At 41.1% G+C, this 18,310-nt stretch overlaps 2 protein-coding genes across 4 annotated transcripts in view; both read right to left on the bottom strand.

Annotated features, from left to right (window-relative positions):
* Positions 1-1,615, bottom strand: part of LOC120431010 (uncharacterized) — a 13,977-nt gene extending 12,362 nt beyond the window's left edge. Inside the window, exon 1 of the mRNA XM_052706706.1 lies at positions 45-1,615. The gene's annotated coding sequence lies outside the window, so the exon portion shown is untranslated. The remainder of the gene's footprint in view (positions 1-44) is intronic.
* Positions 43-18,310, bottom strand: LOC120431011 (uncharacterized). 3 transcript variants are annotated; one of them, XM_052706718.1, is made up of 5 exons: positions 17,454-17,570; positions 4,450-5,088; positions 4,308-4,376; positions 4,139-4,244; positions 43-114 (listed from the first exon to the last, which is right to left on the bottom strand). In XM_052706718.1, the coding sequence occupies exons 1-5, from the start codon at positions 17,517-17,519 to the stop codon at positions 107-109; spliced, it is 888 nt and encodes a 295-aa protein (XP_052562678.1). In that variant the 5' UTR covers positions 17,520-17,570; the 3' UTR covers positions 43-106. The 3 variants fall into 3 exon arrangements, with proteins under 3 accessions (XP_052562678.1, XP_052562677.1, XP_052562676.1); XM_052706717.1 differs by lacking the exons at positions 43-114; positions 17,454-17,570 and adding an exon at positions 18,158-18,310 and having other exon boundaries at positions 1,753-4,244; XM_052706716.1 differs by lacking the exon at positions 43-114 and having other exon boundaries at positions 1,753-4,244.

Here is an 18,310-nt window from a genome sequence, read left to right as displayed (position 1 = left end):
GGCATTACTTGTCAGTAGTTGGGCGAATCATCTTAGTTACTTACAATAATGTATCAATGAAATTGAGGTTAAATTAATCTTTAGATATTCGATTCCAAAATGTCGTTCAAAGAGCTGCAAGATACGATCATTTTTGTTTTAATTGTTTTAAATGCTAGAATTCAGTTACCTACAGCGATTTACTGCAAACTTAGATTATAAGCGCGGCACTATCAGCCCTAATTCCAAATTAACGACAGTGATTAAATTTTCTCCCAATGCAACGTGTGCGATTCCTACAAAATTCGCCTCTTCATCCCCTGACGTGGTTATACGCTGACAGCTCTCTCCTGCGTGTAAGCTACGTTGACATTGCTCACGTCTTTCGTAGAAGTTGAATGGCTATCTTTCCTGTACCGTGCGGCACACGCGGTTCACTTGTACCTCGGTTTTTCTTTACGCCTGCTTTGCTCGGTAAGATGGTACGATGAACCAAAATACCTACACACAAAAGGGCTCGTACCGAAGCTAGAAAACCAAAACCGCGGTGTGCGTTGTCACTGACGCATGGGAAGTTTGCTATGCTCGCGTTTGTCATAAACTCTTGTTAGATTAATAATATGTACGATTACAAATATTCTTTTGGTGAAAATGCGTTTTTTATTTCTTTTGGAAAGCATATCATTTATAATACTTTGCTTTCATCATTAGACTTTCTTTTGTACTGACATTATAAATAAACAAAGTCGTTGTTATGAATTTAAAGAAGAAGTTCTACTATTGTTATATTCTTTAGTAAGAAAGGCTCTATCTCACCCCAGGTGGGATTAAATCGGGTTTTTACATAAAGTTCACTTATTTTGAAGTCTATAAACCTGGGGTATTTCACGTAATGTAACATATAATATAAAAAGGTTGCATTTTAGGGGATATTTGGGCAAAATGGACCCTTTCCCATTATCTCCGGCAGACGAAACCATCACGATTCGATTCTCCGGATTTTTTTACATAATAAACACATATTTTCAAGTTAAAATTTCAGCGGCATCTAATTCATGGGGCTGCGGGTCCCTTTCTTCCCAGTGTGCACCGGTTCTGTTGTCCTACCAGGTCCTACCCAATAGGGACGTGGCGTTACATCGTGCTGCCACCTTGTTTTTTTTTAAGTGCAAGAATGGAAAAGTGCTGAGTCATGTGTGTGTGTGTGTGTGTGTGTGTGTGTGTGTGTGTGTGTGTGTGTGTGTGTGTGTGTGTGTGTGTGTGTGGTCCAATACCCGCTGGCCGGCAGCGAAATTATGGGAAAGTATAATTTGTATCAGACTTGGGTTATGCTGATACAGCTTATCTCAGTCCCGGGTATTAGGTGGTGACAGCCCTCGCGCTGCTTCCAATGACCCATTTCAGAATGGCAGAGATCCTAGCGGCCCAATTCCGAGGTCATTGGGCATTGTCTGGCCCCGCCTAAACATAGAACAAGAACCAGACGGATCCTCGAACTATCTTTAAACTTTCAATCCCATCAGGCAAAACAGGGATCAGCGCGTATATCATGATGCGCGCGAAACAACGACGCAGGCCAAACACGATCGAAGCAGGCCTTGCCTCGCAAAGAGCAACGACGAGACTGGCCAGCTTCTTTCAAAAACACTTTTTTCTTCTTTTTCTCCCGCGCGAAACAACGACGCAGCCCAAAGTGCTGAGTCATCGTCTAAAAATAGACAGCGTCCTATCTCGCCCAGTCGGTTTAGATGCGAAAAAGTGGAAAACGTGGTCTAAAATAGCCACTACCTTGTGGACCACCGATCAGTGAGGTACTCCTGAATATTAGCTCCTGAAAAGTGCTTTAAAAGTGCAAAAAATGCCTCACGGCAAGAAAAAGAGGCGGTCCTCACCAGCAGGATCGGCAGATTTGAAGAAGCTAAAGAATGCCGAAGCGCTACCTGCAAAGCCAGGCAGTTTGAGCAAGGACGCTCAAAGTTCGTCTGGAAACCAGTTCGCTACCCTCCCTGTGGACGTAAGCGAGAAGGAAGAATTTGAACGACGGGAAAAGTTGCCACCCATTTTTGTGAAAACATCGTCATCGGATTCGGTGCGAAAGTGGCTGACCGGGTTTATCAAATCTGGTGCTTTACGAGCTTCCATTCGCTTGTGTGCTGATGGACTCAAAATTCTGCTACCTTCCAGAAAGGATTAATACTACGTTCGGGATTTCCTGAACAACACAAAGATTGAATACTACAGTCATGACGATTCAGGTAAACGCCCCATGAAACAGGTCCTCCGAGGCCTGTACGACATGGATGTGAGTGTGCTGAAAGAAGAGCTCAAAACTCTGAAGTTGAACGTGATCGAAGTCTTCAAGATGACGAGACACAACAAGGACATCAAGTATCGTGATCAACTTACCTGGTTCATATCGAGAAAGGATCGACAACGCCGTCTGAGCTGAAAGCAGTTCGGGCAGTTTTCAACATCATCGTGACTTGGGAACGTTATCGTCCAGTGCACCGTGACGTGACACAGTGTTCGAACAGTTTGCAGTTTGGACATGGTGGAAGGAACTGTTTCATCAAGAGTCGTTGTGCAACCTGTGGAGGTGAGCACAAAACTCAAGCTTGCGAAACAATCAACGAGAACAGCGAAGCGAAATGCTTCAATTGCGGCGGCGACCATTCGACCAAGAATCGAAGCTGCCCAAAACGAGCTGAGTTTGTAAAAATTCGGCAGCAAGTGACGACGAGGCATCAACCAAATCGTCGCAAAACACCACCAGCATACACGGACGTGGATTTTCCTGCTTTGGCGTCGCCAGTAGCAGGATCTGTTCGAGTGGTTCCAAATCTGCAGCCATTGCCGTTGAATCAGCGGCAAAGAGTTGCAGAGAATACAACACCTCCAGGCTTCAGTCAGCAACCGAGGGAAAACCAACCAACATCAACGGGTGAAGGCAGTAGTGACCTGTTTTCACCACAAGAACTATTGAACATTTTCATTGAGGTGACAACAACACTGCGTGGTTGCAAAACTCGTCAGGAACAAGTAAGAACGCTTGGAACATTCATCTTAAAATACAGTTCGTAGTTTACTCGTTCTAATGATTTTGAATATTTCAATGAATTTATTTTTTTTAGTTTTAAGTTAGGATTAGTTGTTAAAGTGACTTTTTTTTTCTTTTTTACCCAAATGTATTCGATTCAATGCAATAATGTAAAACAATTTGAAGCAAATAAAATAAATGTGATCAGTTAATAATAAAACGAAAAATACAACAAAGATGAAGAGCATTAGACCATACCACTTAGCATGTAAAAGAAATGTAATTATTATAAGAAAGTTCAATAAAGACATAATTAATTTCAAAAAAAAAAAAAAAAAAGCGACGCCATCCCCCTATGCTGCAGAGCACCGCAACATGTTTTGGTTTAAAAAGATAAATATTGTCCGTTTCGCTCAAAGGTACACGCCGCACGGCATTTCAGAATGTGCCGCAGACACTATTGCCAGCGATTTTCTGCACTTTTGGTGCAATAAAAAACATACCCGGCAACAATGCCATGTAATTCGAAGAAGAAGACCAACAAAAACAAAACGCGCAGAATGGGATTTGACAGCGCGCATTTGCTGAAAGTGCGGCGCGTCGTTTCGAGGCTGGTATGCCGCGTGGCTTTTTCGGGAATACGCGCAATATTATGACAGTTACTCTCTTACCCGCACTTGATCACTTCGCACTTGAATCATCATCGTCATTCCGTTCATTCCAGAATTAACCCAGAATTATTTCAGAATGATCGAGTGTCAACCCCCTTGGTTCCAGCTCGGTTCTGGCTCCGTGCTAGAGATTCCAGCTCTGGCATAACCGAAGTGTCACCCCCCTAGAGTTCTTAGGGATGATTCATTAAGGATCCCACTCGGAAAATAATCTGGTAAATTTAAGTGTATGGCGCAGGCGGACGATTGTCATGCAGCTCAGACACACTTGGCACACTTATTACCGAACCATACGAGTTTGGCCAATATGGGTATTAAACAAAAATGCTGAAATTTGTATGACCCAGTCTCACCCCCCAGACCCAATGTCACCCCTACTTGAATTTTTATACTGCTCATTAAAATTTACATTTCGACAGAATTGGCAACTACCTGGAGTTATAAACCTTACCTAAAATAAGCGTAATTGGGAGCGTATCGGTCGACGATTCAAAGCCCCAAAATCGGGCCATGCGTGATCTGGACCACTCAGAATTAATCAAGCGAACACATTGCTCCTACATTGAATAAATTTTTAAAGTTAAAGTTAGAGATTTAATTTATTTTAACATTCAACATACCTTAAGCTCTGGATGGTGATGGATTGGTGTAACGACATACGGTTCCTTCGAAGTTGGAGGGGGTGGTCCCTGAAGAATGAAATTAGTAACAAAAAGAGTACATTAATTATTAACTTAATCTAATCTAGAAAGATGTACTCACATCGTACAAAACTCGTTTGCGAGCAAGGCGATCTTGATAGTATGAATCGTCATCTTCATCTTCATTGTAATAATAGTAGTAGTAGTAATGCTGGCGCTGATAATAGAGATCCTCATTCAGCCTCTCTTGCTCTTTTGCTATCCATTCTTTCGGGTTTGTAGTTATAATGAGTTTTTTAATCATTTCGGGAAGTTCTTCTCTCGCCTCGTAACAAAAACCATAATCAAGAATTTTGTACTTTCGTGTTCCAGGCACAAATCCACTTTGATAGAAATCATATTTGATTTTCACACTCAAGACTTGCAGATCCTTCGTCGCAATAAACACGTTCTCCATATTTAAATAAAAACATTCATCGTCTTTTACGATCACTTCTAATAAGCAGCGCTTGGCACAGGATGGAATTTTTGACAGGGAACAGTACGTAATGACCTTACATCGATCGGAATTTCCAGAACTTAAAATGATATACTCGGGCAATGTACCAGTTGTTTCCAGTTTTTTCAACTCAGCCTTTCGGATTTTTTTCCACTCGCAATGAAGTTGGCGGTTACATTGCTTGTAATACTTATTTTTATCATGAATAGGAAGTACGAAAAAGTAATTCGTAGATGCAGTGTGCCGATTGTGAAGCGTGCTCTGAGAATAGGAAAAGTAGAAATAAGTTATTTAACGGTGCACATCAACAAGAGCTTTTGCACCCAGATTTTTGTAACAGACATTTTAGTATCTTCAAAACTACGGGTACTATCGAAATATTTTTTTATTCATCCCCTAAAGTACGGTCCACAAAGTAATTTACAACAAAGTTTGATTAATTTTACATTCCCAATATTGCAGGATTGGGTCCGTAAGTTTGACTATTTTGGTATAAGAAGACAACAACTTCCATCGTTGCTGTGCACCCTTAAACGGTTTTCGTAAATAAACAATCTATTAAATTGTAATATTGTAATCGTTTGTTTCCTCAACGACCAGATCTAAATAAACATTGTAAATTGATCACAAGTGACTCACGAATGGCACATATCTAGTACAGTTCACGCACGCTCGTTAAAAATCACTCAGGTTTCGTCAAAACCGAACCTGCTCAAAAATTAGGGGCATCTGTCCGATTTGAGTTTTCGCTGAATTCTGAGTGAAATTCTCTCAAATCTGAACACGGTCGGAACAAAATCTGGAAAATTGAATGTCTGGTGCAGGCGGACGTTTGTCGTGCAGTTCAGACATACTTGGCACCCTTCACTGAGCAAAACTTACACAGCTCAACGAAGTGTTCTACACATGATCCGGCCCTGCTGTACAGAGCACTCAAATATCAATCGCAAAACACTTGAAATTTCGTTGATTGGCCAAGAAATAATGTCAATAGCCAAACACTTGAATTTTAAATGGGGTTGAAAAATAAAAGTACGTATAAGCGATATACAGGTTCTCGCTTGCTAGTCGTGCACACTACCACTGCGCCGGCTGGCCAGTTGAAGACGGGTGAGCTTTTTGCGCTATTGGTCCTAGCCTAGCTTCTAGCCTTCGATGAAAGTTGCTCTAAAATCAATCAGTGAAACACATTAAATTCATGTGGACTTCACGTTGTCTTTGAATAGTGCCTGTTTTGGGTAGATCTTAAGATCAATTTCAAGTGTTTTGCTCTTCACTTTGAATAGTTAAAGGTAGTGGGACAAATTCATGAGCAAAACACTTGAAAAGCTTGAGCCACCCGAATGACAATAACATGTCAAAAAATACCAAAAATTCAATCGCCCAAACACTTGCATTTGATAATGGTTTGAAATGATGTTGAAACACAAACCAATTTAATCTATGATGTGGCTTTATTCAATCATTCAAGTGTTTGGGCACTTGAACAAAACGTGTGGCGTATTTTCAGTGTTGGCGTCATCCATAAAGTATGTCACGCTCTAGGGGGGGGGAGGGGGGGGGGTCTGAGCAAGTGTGACATTGCGTGTTATAAGTACACCACCAATGGTGTGGTGAAGATGGTGAGCGTAGCCAAAGCCAAACGTTGCCGGTTCGGCTCAACACCAACCCAGTTAACTCAATCCGAATTTGGAAACGGAATCTAATTAGAATCGTATACAAATTCCGTTTCAAATGCAACAACCGGTTCCGTGTTCGAAACGGAATTTGTGTACGATTCTAATTAGATTCCGTTTCAGAATTCGGATTGATTTGACTGGGAATGAGAGCAACGAAATGATAGAAAGAGAATCTCTATAAACGAGAATGATACTTCTGGTCTGCGAAGCTTTGGTGAGAATTTAGTTCTGGAGAACGATCAATCTATTCGCGAACTTTGGAGAACTAAGTAAGCGCTGTGTTTGGAAAGTTTTGGAAAGCTTGAGAAAATTGCGTCTTTCCACGTCAGCTACGACAATGGCGCACAAGGAGGAGTACGAACTAAGTGGTGAGTTTGATGCTGGTGGCCTAAGAAATTAAACATTTCTGGTGTCACTATGGTTTTCATGTGACTGGGAGAAATTTAGAGCGCTGGCAGTTGTGAGACGAGAAATTATTTCCTCGATGTTCGCAAAAAGAGAAGGAATTGCAAACAAAATTTGTTGGATCTGTGGTGCGATGGTGTGGCAAAGCATGCTTTACTTCCGCACACATGAAAGCACGAGAAGAGCTGTTGTGATGAGTTGTGAGACGAGATTATTTTTTCTCGTTGGCCACAAGTGAAAGTGTGCTATGTGTTGGTGTGACAAAGACACATAGAAGCATGAGACGAGCTGCGATGATTAGAAGTGAGACGAGAATTTGCTCTCGTTGGTCACAAGTGGAAGATAGATTGAGTTGACAATCACTTATAGAAGCATGAGACGAACTGTTGAAATGAGAAGCAAGAAGCGAATTTGTTTAAGAGTGACGAAGACAGAGAAGCGGAGAAAGAGAAAGGTGCAGAGAGAGAGAGAGAGAGAGAGAGAGAGAGAGAGAGAGAGAGAGAGAGAGAGACGGTGACAGAGAACAAGGAGCTGGAAAGAGACAATGACAAATAAAGACGGAAACGGAGATATGGAAACTGTGAGCGACATAGACAAGGAAGGAGAAGGAGATAGGAAGAAACGGTGACAGAAAAATGCGCGAGATAGAGACATAGAGAGGCGGAGACAGAAAAATATGGAGACAGAGATAAGAAGATAGAGTGAGATAGAGACGTAGAGAGACAGAAAGAAAGATTTGAAGATTGAGAGGTAGAGCAACAACAAATAAGTCATAAGCCAAGGGAGCGTTCTTTTATTACGTAACGCAAAATTATGAAAATTTTGCGTTACGTAACAGAATTTTTCAGCACATCCCCCCTCCCCCAATTTTCGTAACATTTCGTAACAGACACCGACACCCCCTCCCCCCCTAACTGCGTTACGTAATAAAAGAACGCTCCCCAAGATGATGGATGCTTGTGAGGTGGTTGCTCATTAGCCACAAGGATTGTGAGACGAGCGTTGCTCGTTGTCCATGAGGATAAATGTTTATGATGAGGCCGCTGATTGTTGGTTAATACAGTCAAACCTCGCATAGTGCGCAGGCGTTACGCTTTGTATTTTGGCGATTGCTCAAGTACGGTATCATTTTTGCAACCTTTCTGTAGCAATTTGTTCGTTTTGTTCCAAGAACTAGCTTAAAAAAGTTTGCAAAAATATCATGTTGTTTTAGAGTAATCGAAAAAATACAAAGCATAACGCCTGCGCACTATGCAAGGTTTAACTGTAATGCAAAGGTCGTGGAACAAGCGTTGCTCGTTGGCCAAGAGGATGGTTGGCGCATGGATGGTTATAATAATAAGAGCGCTGCTCGTTAGACCATCTCCACCGGGCGCGCGCAGTAAGGATTTGGAAAAGCTCCACCATCACTCTTCCCCACACCGGTCGCTCATAAACGCGCTCATAAAATAGCAGCTCGACCCTGGGTGAACAGCGGGTGACCAAATTTAGTCGCCCGCTAGTAGCGCGCACAAATATTTGACATCTGCTTGAAGTGAAAGAAGAATCAAGATTTTTTTTTTTTTGAATTGACTTTTTATGGTTCCATGAAACTGGACATTGATGATGGACATTTTCATTGTACTGGCCACAACCCGGATTGGCCCAGGTTCCCCGGGGATGTTCCGTTGAGCGGACCTTGGCGGCATTGTATGAATATGGGCAATATTGGTGTCAAACTTCACGATTTTCAAAATCACATGTGAAAATTACGGAAAAGGACATATTTAACGAACTGGCCACAATCCAAATTGGTCCGGGTTCCCCCGGGGATGTTCCGTTGAGCGGACATTGGCGGCACCGTATGAATATGGGCAATATTGGTGTCAAACTTCACGATTTTCAAAATCACATGTGAAAATTACGAAAATTGACATTTTCAACGAACTGGTAACAACCCGGATGGTTCCGGTTTCCCTGGGGGATGTTCCGTTGGAGGGACATTGGCGGCACCGATGAATATGGGCAATATTGGTGTTAAATTTCACGATTTTCAAAATCACATATGGAAATCACGAAAATTGACATTGTGAGTGGACTGGCCACAATCCGAATTGGTCCGAGTTCCCCCGGGGATGTTCCGTTGAGCGGACCTTGGCGGCATTGTATGAATATGGGCAATATTGGTGTCAAACTTCACGATTTTCAAAATCACATGTGAAAATTACGGAAAAGGACATATTTAACGAACTGGCCACAATCCAAATTGGTCCGGGTTCCCCCGGGGATGTTCCGTTGAGCGGACATTGGCGGCACCGTATGAATATGGGCAATATTGGTGTCAAACTTCACGATTTTCAAAATCACATGTGAAAATTACGAAAATTGACATTTTCAACGAACTACTAACAACCCGGATGGTTCCGGTTTCCCTGGGGGATGTTCCGTTGGAGGGACATTGGCGGCACCGATGAATATGGGCAATATTGGTGTTAAATTTCACGATTTTCAAAATCACATATGAAAATAACGAAAATGAAATGTTCTAGTGGACTGGCCACGATCCGAATTGGTCCGGATTCTCGCGGGGATGTTCCGTTGAGCGGACATTGGCGGCACCGTATGAATATGAGCAATATTGGTGTCAAACTTCACAATTTTCAAAATCACATGTGAAAATTACGAAAATTTACATTTTGAGTGGACTGGCCACAATCCGAATTGGTCTGGGTTCCCCCGGTGATGTTTCGTTGAGCGGACATTGGCGGCATCGTATAAATATGGGAAATATTTGTGTCAAATTTCACGATTTTCAAAATCACATGTAAAAATCAGGGCTGTGGAGTCGGAGTCGGAGTCGGAGCCGGAGTCGGTGGAGTCGGGTCTTTTTGGGGACCTGGAGTCGGAGTCGGAGTCGGAGTCGTCAAAAATCGAACAGCTGGAGTCGGAGCCGGAGTCGGAGTCGGCTAAATTTTTTAAGCTGGAGTCGGAGTCGGAGTCGGAGCCGAATATTTCTGATAACCCGGAGTCGGAGTCGGAGTCGGAGTTATCTAAACATCAACAAAAATTATGTTTTTTTTTATTGTTCAGTATTTGTTACAATGCAGGTTATTTCACAAAACTTCTTATTTTTTAATTGTTTTTTTTTAAGTCGCATGCATTGCGTTGCCATTTTTTCATTTTTTTAAATAGATTTATCAGATAAGCAATTCTCTACGAATTCGGCCGATTTAAACCTTTTTTTTCTCTTTTTTTTTTTGCTATTTGACTCAAACTTTATGGGGACCTTCCCAGAAGAAGCCATCTTGTGTCATTGATTCACTTCAAGTAATCTCCATACAATTTTGACAGAAGTTCATATTAATATGGTACATAAATATTCGAAGATCTGTAACTTTTCAAGGAATTTGTTGATTGATTTGGTGTCTTCGACAAAGTTGTAGGTATTGATGAGCACTATTAAAAAACAGGTTCACGGACAAAAAAATTGGTGATTTTCTAATTACCTTTTATTTACAAAATTTCAATATCCCAAAATCGGTATTTTATTTTTTTTTAGTTTTTGTATATTTTAGGGGACATCCCGCATCTTTTAAGCCATTTTGAAGTATGGACCAAAATTTTGTCGAAGAGTTATGATTTTTTTTAATAGTGATTTATGTAAAAATTGAAATCTTGTACTGAACATTTTCTGAACTAATTTTTTATGTAAAACCGAATTTGCCATCGAAAAGTACATCACACATTTTTTGATTAAGTACATCGTTTTAAAAATATATCCATTCAAAGCTAAATTTTGCCGAAAAAATCCGGTTTTGCTTTTTAAAATGTCCATTTCTAAAAATAATGAATGTTTGGCCCTTTTGAAATGTTAGTATTTAGAAAATTTCACGAGTGTTTCATTTTTCTATATTGAAAATCAGACCATTCATTGCTGATATATACACGCAGAAAAATATTTTGTACGATCAGCTTGTACGAGGTTTGATTCAACAAAATTTTTGCTGAATATAATCAACGCCGATTTTGCGTTGAAACAAATCTTAATTTTCTCAATTCCACAAAAATCTTTTGTTGTTTTGAAAAAGTTGCTTTGACGTTTAGCGTTGATTCAACAAAAATCTTGTTTTTCAAATCAACAAAATGTTTTGTTGATTCAAATATGCCTTATTTTTCTGCGTGTAGACATTAGAAAATGGAGGGTTGTTTGGGTTAGACTTATAAAATCAATTTTCCGGTTTCTTTAATCCGCTATATCTCAGCAACCAGTGGTCCAATTTTCTTAGACAAAAAAGTAGAAAATTTTCTGAACTTTTCGAAAAAAATATTTTCAGAAATGGACAATCATGGACACTATTTAAAAAAATAAAATAATAACGCAATTTTTCGGACAAAATTTAACTTTGAAGGCTATATTTTTAAAACGGTGCACGTAATAAAAAAATGTTTATAGTACTTTTCGATTGCAAATTCGAATTACATAAAAATGAGATCAAAAAATTTAAAGTACGTGATTTACTTTTTTTTTACAAAAATCACTATTTTTTAACAAATTATATATCGTCGGCAAAATGTTGGTCCATACTTCTGAATTGTTCTTGTGAAAATGATTTCAAAACTGGAGATATTTTTTTATTTCTTTTTCAATTACGTTTAAAACTTGTCACCTGGAATTTTTTTCAGTTTTGTGATTTGAACTTATTTTCCTTGAGAAATACATAACAATTAGAGAGTATTTAAATAATCCTATTTATCAATGTTTTCAAAATAATAGTCAAGTAACTTTAGAAACATATAAAATATGTGGAGCCGGAGTCGGAGTCGGAGCTAACCATTTGTTGAAAGCTGGAGTCGGAGTCGGAGTCGGAGTCGGCTAGAGTTTGTAGGCCGGAGTTGGAGTCGAAGTCGGAGTCGGTTCGAGCTGAAAGCCGGAGCCGGAGTCGGAGTCGGAGTCGGCTAATCTCAGAAAGCCGGAGTCGGAGTCGGAGTCGGAGTCGTCTAAAATATGACCCGACTCCGCAGCCCTAAAAATTACGAAAATGGACATTTTCAACGAACTGGCCACAACCCGGATGGTTCCGGATTCCCTGGGGGACGTTCCGTTGGAAGGACATTGGCGACACCGATGAATATGGGCAATATTGGTATCAAAATTCACGATTTTCAATATCACATATGAAAATTCTGTAAATTTACATTTTAAACAGACTGGCCACAACCCGGATGGTTCCGGATTCCCCTGACGATGTTCCGTTGAAGGGACATTGAAGGAATTTATTTTTTGAAATAATTTAAATTTTGGATTGTGGATCTTTTCAACTTCAATATTTGTTATTTATTTATTTGTTCCGATAAGGTCCCTTCAACGAAACAACGAATAAACTTTATATGTTCATTTTCGTAATTTCGATAGGTGATTTTGAAAACCGTGAAGTTTGACACCATTATATATAACTTCCCCCGGGGAACTCGGAACTACCTGGGTTGTGGCCAGTTCACTCAAAGAGTTCATTTTCGTAATTTTCACATGTGATATTGAAAATTGTAAAGTTTGACAGCAATATTACCCATATTCATACGGTGCGGCCAATAACCTTCCAACGGAACATTCCTCGGGGAACCCAGAACCATCCGGGTTGTGGCCAGTTCGTTGAAAATGTCCATTTTCGTAATTTTCACATGTGATTTTGAAAATCGTGAAGTTTGACACCAATATTGCCCCATATTATACGGTGCCGCCAATGTCCCCTCAACGGAACATCCGATTCGGGTTGTGGCCAGTCCGTTTAAAATTTTCATTTTCGTAATTTTTATATGTGATATTGAAAATCGTGAATTCTGACACCAATATTGCCCATATTCATACGGTGCCGCCAATGTCCGCTCAACGGAACATCCCCGGGGGAACTCGGACCAATTCGGATTGTGGCCAGTCCACTCACAATGTCCATTTTCGTGATTTTCATATGTGATTTTGAAAATCGTGAAATTTAACACCAATATTGCCCATATTCATCGTAGCCGCCAATGTCCCTCCAACGGAACATCTTCCGGGGAACCCGGAACCATCCGGGTTCCGGCCAGTCCGTTTAAAATGTCAGTATTCGTAATTTTCACATGTGATTTTGAAAATTGTGAAGTTTGACACCAATATTGGCCATATTGATACGGTGCGGCCAATGTCTTTCCAACGGAACATCCCTCGGGGAACCCTAAACCATCCGGGTCCACTAGAAATGTCAATTTTAATAATTTTCATATGTAATATTGCAAATCGTGAAATTTAACACCAATATTGCCCATATTCATAGGAGTCGCCAATGTCCCTCCAACGGAACATCCCCCGGGAAACCCGGAACCATCCGGGTTCCGGCCAGTACGTTTAAAATGTCAGTTTTCGTAATTTTCATATGTGATTTTGAGAATCGTGAAGTTTGACACCAATATTGCCCATATTCATACGGTGCTGCCAATGTCCCTCCAACGGAACATTCCCCGGGGAACCCGGACCAATCCAGGTTACTATCAATCCAGTTTTTTTTTTGGAAATAATTACTTTTGGCTTTGAAGATTTTGGCAAATTGGTCATGCCAATAAATTAAAACAAATTTTATTTCGAAACGTCAAAATAAGCTGATACTCACCCCCGGTGGGGTTGGCAGTGACTATTTTACCAACCCGTTTTATCAACGACCGGTGTGGGAAGGGTGACTAAACTAAAATAGTAGCGCTGTGGGTGAACAAAATAGTCACTCATTTATGTGCGCACCGGTGGAGATGCTCTTATTCATCAGAAAGAAAACTTGTAAGACGAGCGTTACTCGTTGTTCACTGATTGAAAAATCCATTGGAATTAAACCTTCTCGTTGGTCGGTAAGATAGATGGTTGGGAGATAGGCATTGTTCGTGGTCGCTAGCTAGAATACGAATGACCATTCAACGAGCGTTGTCAATGCCGCAGAGCAGTGAGATGAGCGATGTTCGTTGATTTTGAATGTGAAGGATCGTAGACGAGCGTTACAAGCGTTACGCGTTGTTCGATAAGTTGGAGGTTTAAGAAGAGAGTAAGTTGGAACAGACGAGCGTTGCTCGTAGGTAAGAAGTATGGTGAGCCATGTGACGAGCTTTGCTCGTTGATAAAAATGGAAAAGTCTGATAGACGAGTGTTGCTCGTTGCTAAGAAGTATGGGGAGCCTTGTGGTCAAAATTAACAGAACCGTTAGACGAGTGTTGCTTTTTGTCAGATAAGTTGGATTTTTTGAGACGAAGGAAAGAATTGTGACAATAGACACGAGAATTGCAGTATGTGACACGAGAGTGAGACGTTGCTAAAAAATGCACCGAGCCTTGAGAAGAGCGTTGCTTGTTGGTAGCAAATGCGCAAGGTCGTGATGAGCGTTGCTCGTTGACTAAAAATTAAAAGATCCGCTTTGCGCTATTTTATAAGTTTGATTTGATTTGATTTGATTTGATTTGATTTGATTTGATTTGATTTGATTTGATTTGATTTGATTTGATTTGATTTGACTCGATTAAATAAATGAATAAATTAAGCGCTCGTCTGTTTATCTGTGAAAAGTTCAAATAAATGTGAGGGAGAAATGTCGTTCACACACACACTAAACCAACAATGGTGTGGTGAAGATGGTGAGCGTAGCCAGAGCCAAACGTTGCCGGTACGGCTCAACACCAATGAGAGCAACGCAATGAGAGAAAGAGAATCTCTACAAACGAGAATGAGACTTCTAAACAGGGATGCCAGGTACACAGATTTGTCTGTGTTTCACAGACTTTTGAACTGGTGTCCAGACATTTTGTGATGCACAGACAAACACAGACCTTGTGGGGGTCCCCACAAGACGGACGAGTGCGAAGTCCAGGAAGCCCAGCCAAAGCGGTGTGCCAACTGCTCTGGTGCCCACGAAGCTACGGACCGCAGCTGCCCCAAGCGTGCGGATTTCATCCAGCGGCGACAGCAGGCGTCGAAACCAAAACCGCCGGCAAGGAAGGCGGAGAAGCAGAGTCCAGCAGTTCCGGCGTTCACGCCGGCGGAGTTCCCTCCGCTGCCGGGCGCAGTTCCGGACGGAAAATTGAAGGATCGCCCTCGACCCGCAGGAAGCAGCCAAGGTGGCCCCCGAGACGGTGAGGCCACGGAGAAGGAAGCCGGGGAGATACTCTACAGTTCGGCTGAGCTGTGGGGGATTTTCTCCGAGTACATCGGCAGGTTCAAGACCTGCCTGACCCGCTTGGACCAAGTAACCCTCGTCAGTTACATGATCTCCAAGTATGGAATTTAAGGAGTTTTGTACTTTTTAAATATGACACAGATATACACAGATTTTCCATAAACGGAGCGAAAATTAGATTTTTTAAAGTCAGGATGGTTTTGACAACACCCCCCCCCCCTCTCGTCATTTTTTTTTAGACGATCGTTGATGCTCGAGTTTAGGTCAAAGTATGTGCACAGACTTTTTTCTCGCAGTAGTCCAGGCTTTTCAAATTCCGACCTGGCATCCCTGCTTCTAAAGTCGTTGGTCTACGAAGCTTCGGTGAGAATTTAGTTCTGGAGAACGACCAGTCTATTCGCGAACTTTGGAGAACTAAGTACGCACTGCGTTTGAAAAACTTTGGAAAGCCTGAGAAAATGGCGTCTTTCCACGTCAGCTACGACATCATTATTAGCCAACATCGCGAACACATGACGGAACTATCCCAGGTTGACATTTTAAAATTAACAAAGCAAAACCATAAAGAGTGATCGTCAATCATTATTGTAAGATTTTAAGCAAATAACTACAACTTCTAACAAAAGTGTGCTTCATGAAGAATAGCGCAAAATGAATAGGGTAGAATAGAGAAGAGTAGTGTTGAAAGGGATAGACGGAAGAATTATACTTAAGGACAGTCCTCAGCAGGTCAGAATTGCAAAAACTGACGCAAGCAGCAGCAGGGTTCGACCGCACTCGTACAGCAGCTGCACGGAATAGTACAGCAGCGTAAGACTTGCAGGATGCAAGGAGTCGTGGACTAACTAAGGATAGGAGTCACGGATTAACTTGGAAGCAAAAAAGAAAAGAAAGTACTGGCCGAGCTTCATCCTCCGCGCGGGTTTTCACTTGCACGAATCCATCCTTGGTGAAGACACTGTGCAGTTTGTCATCCTTCTTCAGCTTAAGAGGACTCTCTCTGATTGCTCGTGCCAGTTCCGTCAGATTTTCGTTTAGTAGGTAGATCCGCTTGTTGATCGTGAAGCCCAGGTGTGACAGTGACAGGTTGGGCGATAAGAAATATGGACAGTTCAGATCCGTCTTACAGCATTCAATCCTCTCGTTGGTTTCCTCAAACATAGATTTTATTCGAGAAAAGAGCTGGTCCAGGGATTGAACCGGCTCATCCTCCTATTCAGATTCGGTCAGATCTTCCCTCGATCGCTTGAAGCTCTTCGTAGGTTTTGTTTTGGTTCTGATCGAAGTAGTGCGTGTATCAGCGGGTTAACGAGAGATGAACCGTAAATGCCACTAGGAGATTTATCGTAGCAAAATAGCGTGGCCAGGGATAGATGATAATGGCTTTGATTTGAAGGAGTCATGAGGGCAGACGGGTTAAGCTGCCTTGGTGTCCTCTGATTCCACAATGAAAATCTAGAAAATTACTTCACTAGCACAAACGGACACTTTGGACAACTGGCGGTACCAGGGGGGCATATGCAAAAAAAGCAAAGTAATCCACTTTAACGACCCCCGGGTCTTTTGTGGTCTCTGTTGCAAGTTTCTGCTCATTTCTAGGCGTCCGACGGTTATGTGTGGTGAGTCACCCAAAACCTCTTTTACGCAAATGGACCGACGTTTTACTTCCCCATCCGATAGAAGGCATATGCATAGAGTGGTAATTTTACCTATAGAATTACCACTCTTTGCTCGCCTCATATAACATATAATCGCTTGGCGACACTGCCGAGAGCGCAATCATCAGGCCAAACGGGAAATTTCCCCTTTTTGTCATTGGTTCTTTTCGGTCGTTCCCCGTAACCGCACCACAGCTAATAATTTGACAATTTGAGAACCTAAAAAACTTTCCTGTTGCCAAGTGTGTGTGCCGGCGAAAAAATCGTTGTTGCTGGGTTTGTATGCCGGCGAAAGACCGATCCAAAGAACTTCGTAAACTCTTGCATTTTTGAACCACCAGCACATACGGAATGCAAAAGTTTGCATTTGAAAACATTTGCATAACATCTTTATTTGATTTATTTATAACTGTCGAGATATAAATAAAATCTAGAGTTTTTTTTTAAAAGGTCCTATAAGCTATTGTCTTTTATATGTTTATAGGACCTTTAAAAAAACTCTAGAAATATAGTTTACACAGAAAAAAATCAATTCTCGAAACCGTGAAGTCAGTTCACGATTATGAGAACCACGAAGGAATATATTCACGTTTATGGTGCAAATGCACCATACTCATGAATAAATTCCTTCGTGGATCTCACATTCGTGAACTTAATTCACGATTACGGGAATTGATTTTTTTCTGTGTACAATTTTTTAAACAAAGAAAATCATTGACCTTTTTTTGCAGGATGATTCTTGTAATTTGTAAAATAATATTAAATGTCCACCTAACTACGACCATCGAGTACCTTGAATGCGCAGGATAGGTTAGTTTTCCGTTTCACCACCAATCTCAGTTAGGCAGCACTGTTTTGTCTCCCGTTTAGGTGAATGAGTGGCAGTTCTACCTATACGTATTCTATGCTTACACCCAGTCAAATCAATCCGAATTCTGAAACGGAATCTAATTAGAATCGTATACAAATTCCGTTTCAAACGCAACAACCGGTTCGAACACGGAACCGGTTGTTGCGTTTTAAACGGAATTTGTATACGATTCTAATTAGATTCCGTTTCAGAATTCGGATTGATTTGACTGGGCAGTAACAACTCTAGAGTTTTTTTTGAAAAGGTCCTATAAACCAAATTTTCAATTTTTGCTTTTTGGGTGTTTTTGAATACCCCTGACTCAAGGCGGTTCTTAAAAATACCTAAAATGCAATAATTGAACATTTGGATTATAGGACTTAAAAAAACTCTAGAACTGAGCTGATTCCACCACAATCTGTTGCATAATTTAAATTTCTTCCTCTCTCTTAGTAGAAGCACCAGATATTAATATAAAATAATGATACTCTTATCATTGAATGTGACCAAAAACAAAACAAATTCAATTGCAACTCAATTGGAAACTGTCGTCATAAGATTTTTCAAAAGTACCTTAAATCTGATACAATCCTTTGTTCCTGCAGAGTTTCTTCCTTTTCGAATTGCCATGTTTACCCGCGCAAGTCTGATGATAAACTACTAACGGAACAGACGATCGATCGAGAATCGACCTCAGACGCGATATCTGGTCGTCTCGTGATTGCA

The sequence above is a fragment of the Culex pipiens genome, chromosome 1 (genome assembly GCF_016801865.2).
Source record: "Culex pipiens pallens isolate TS chromosome 1, TS_CPP_V2, whole genome shotgun sequence".
Taxonomy (NCBI): domain Eukaryota; kingdom Metazoa; phylum Arthropoda; class Insecta; order Diptera; family Culicidae; genus Culex; species Culex pipiens.
This window is presented reverse-complemented; position numbering and strand designations above follow the sequence as displayed.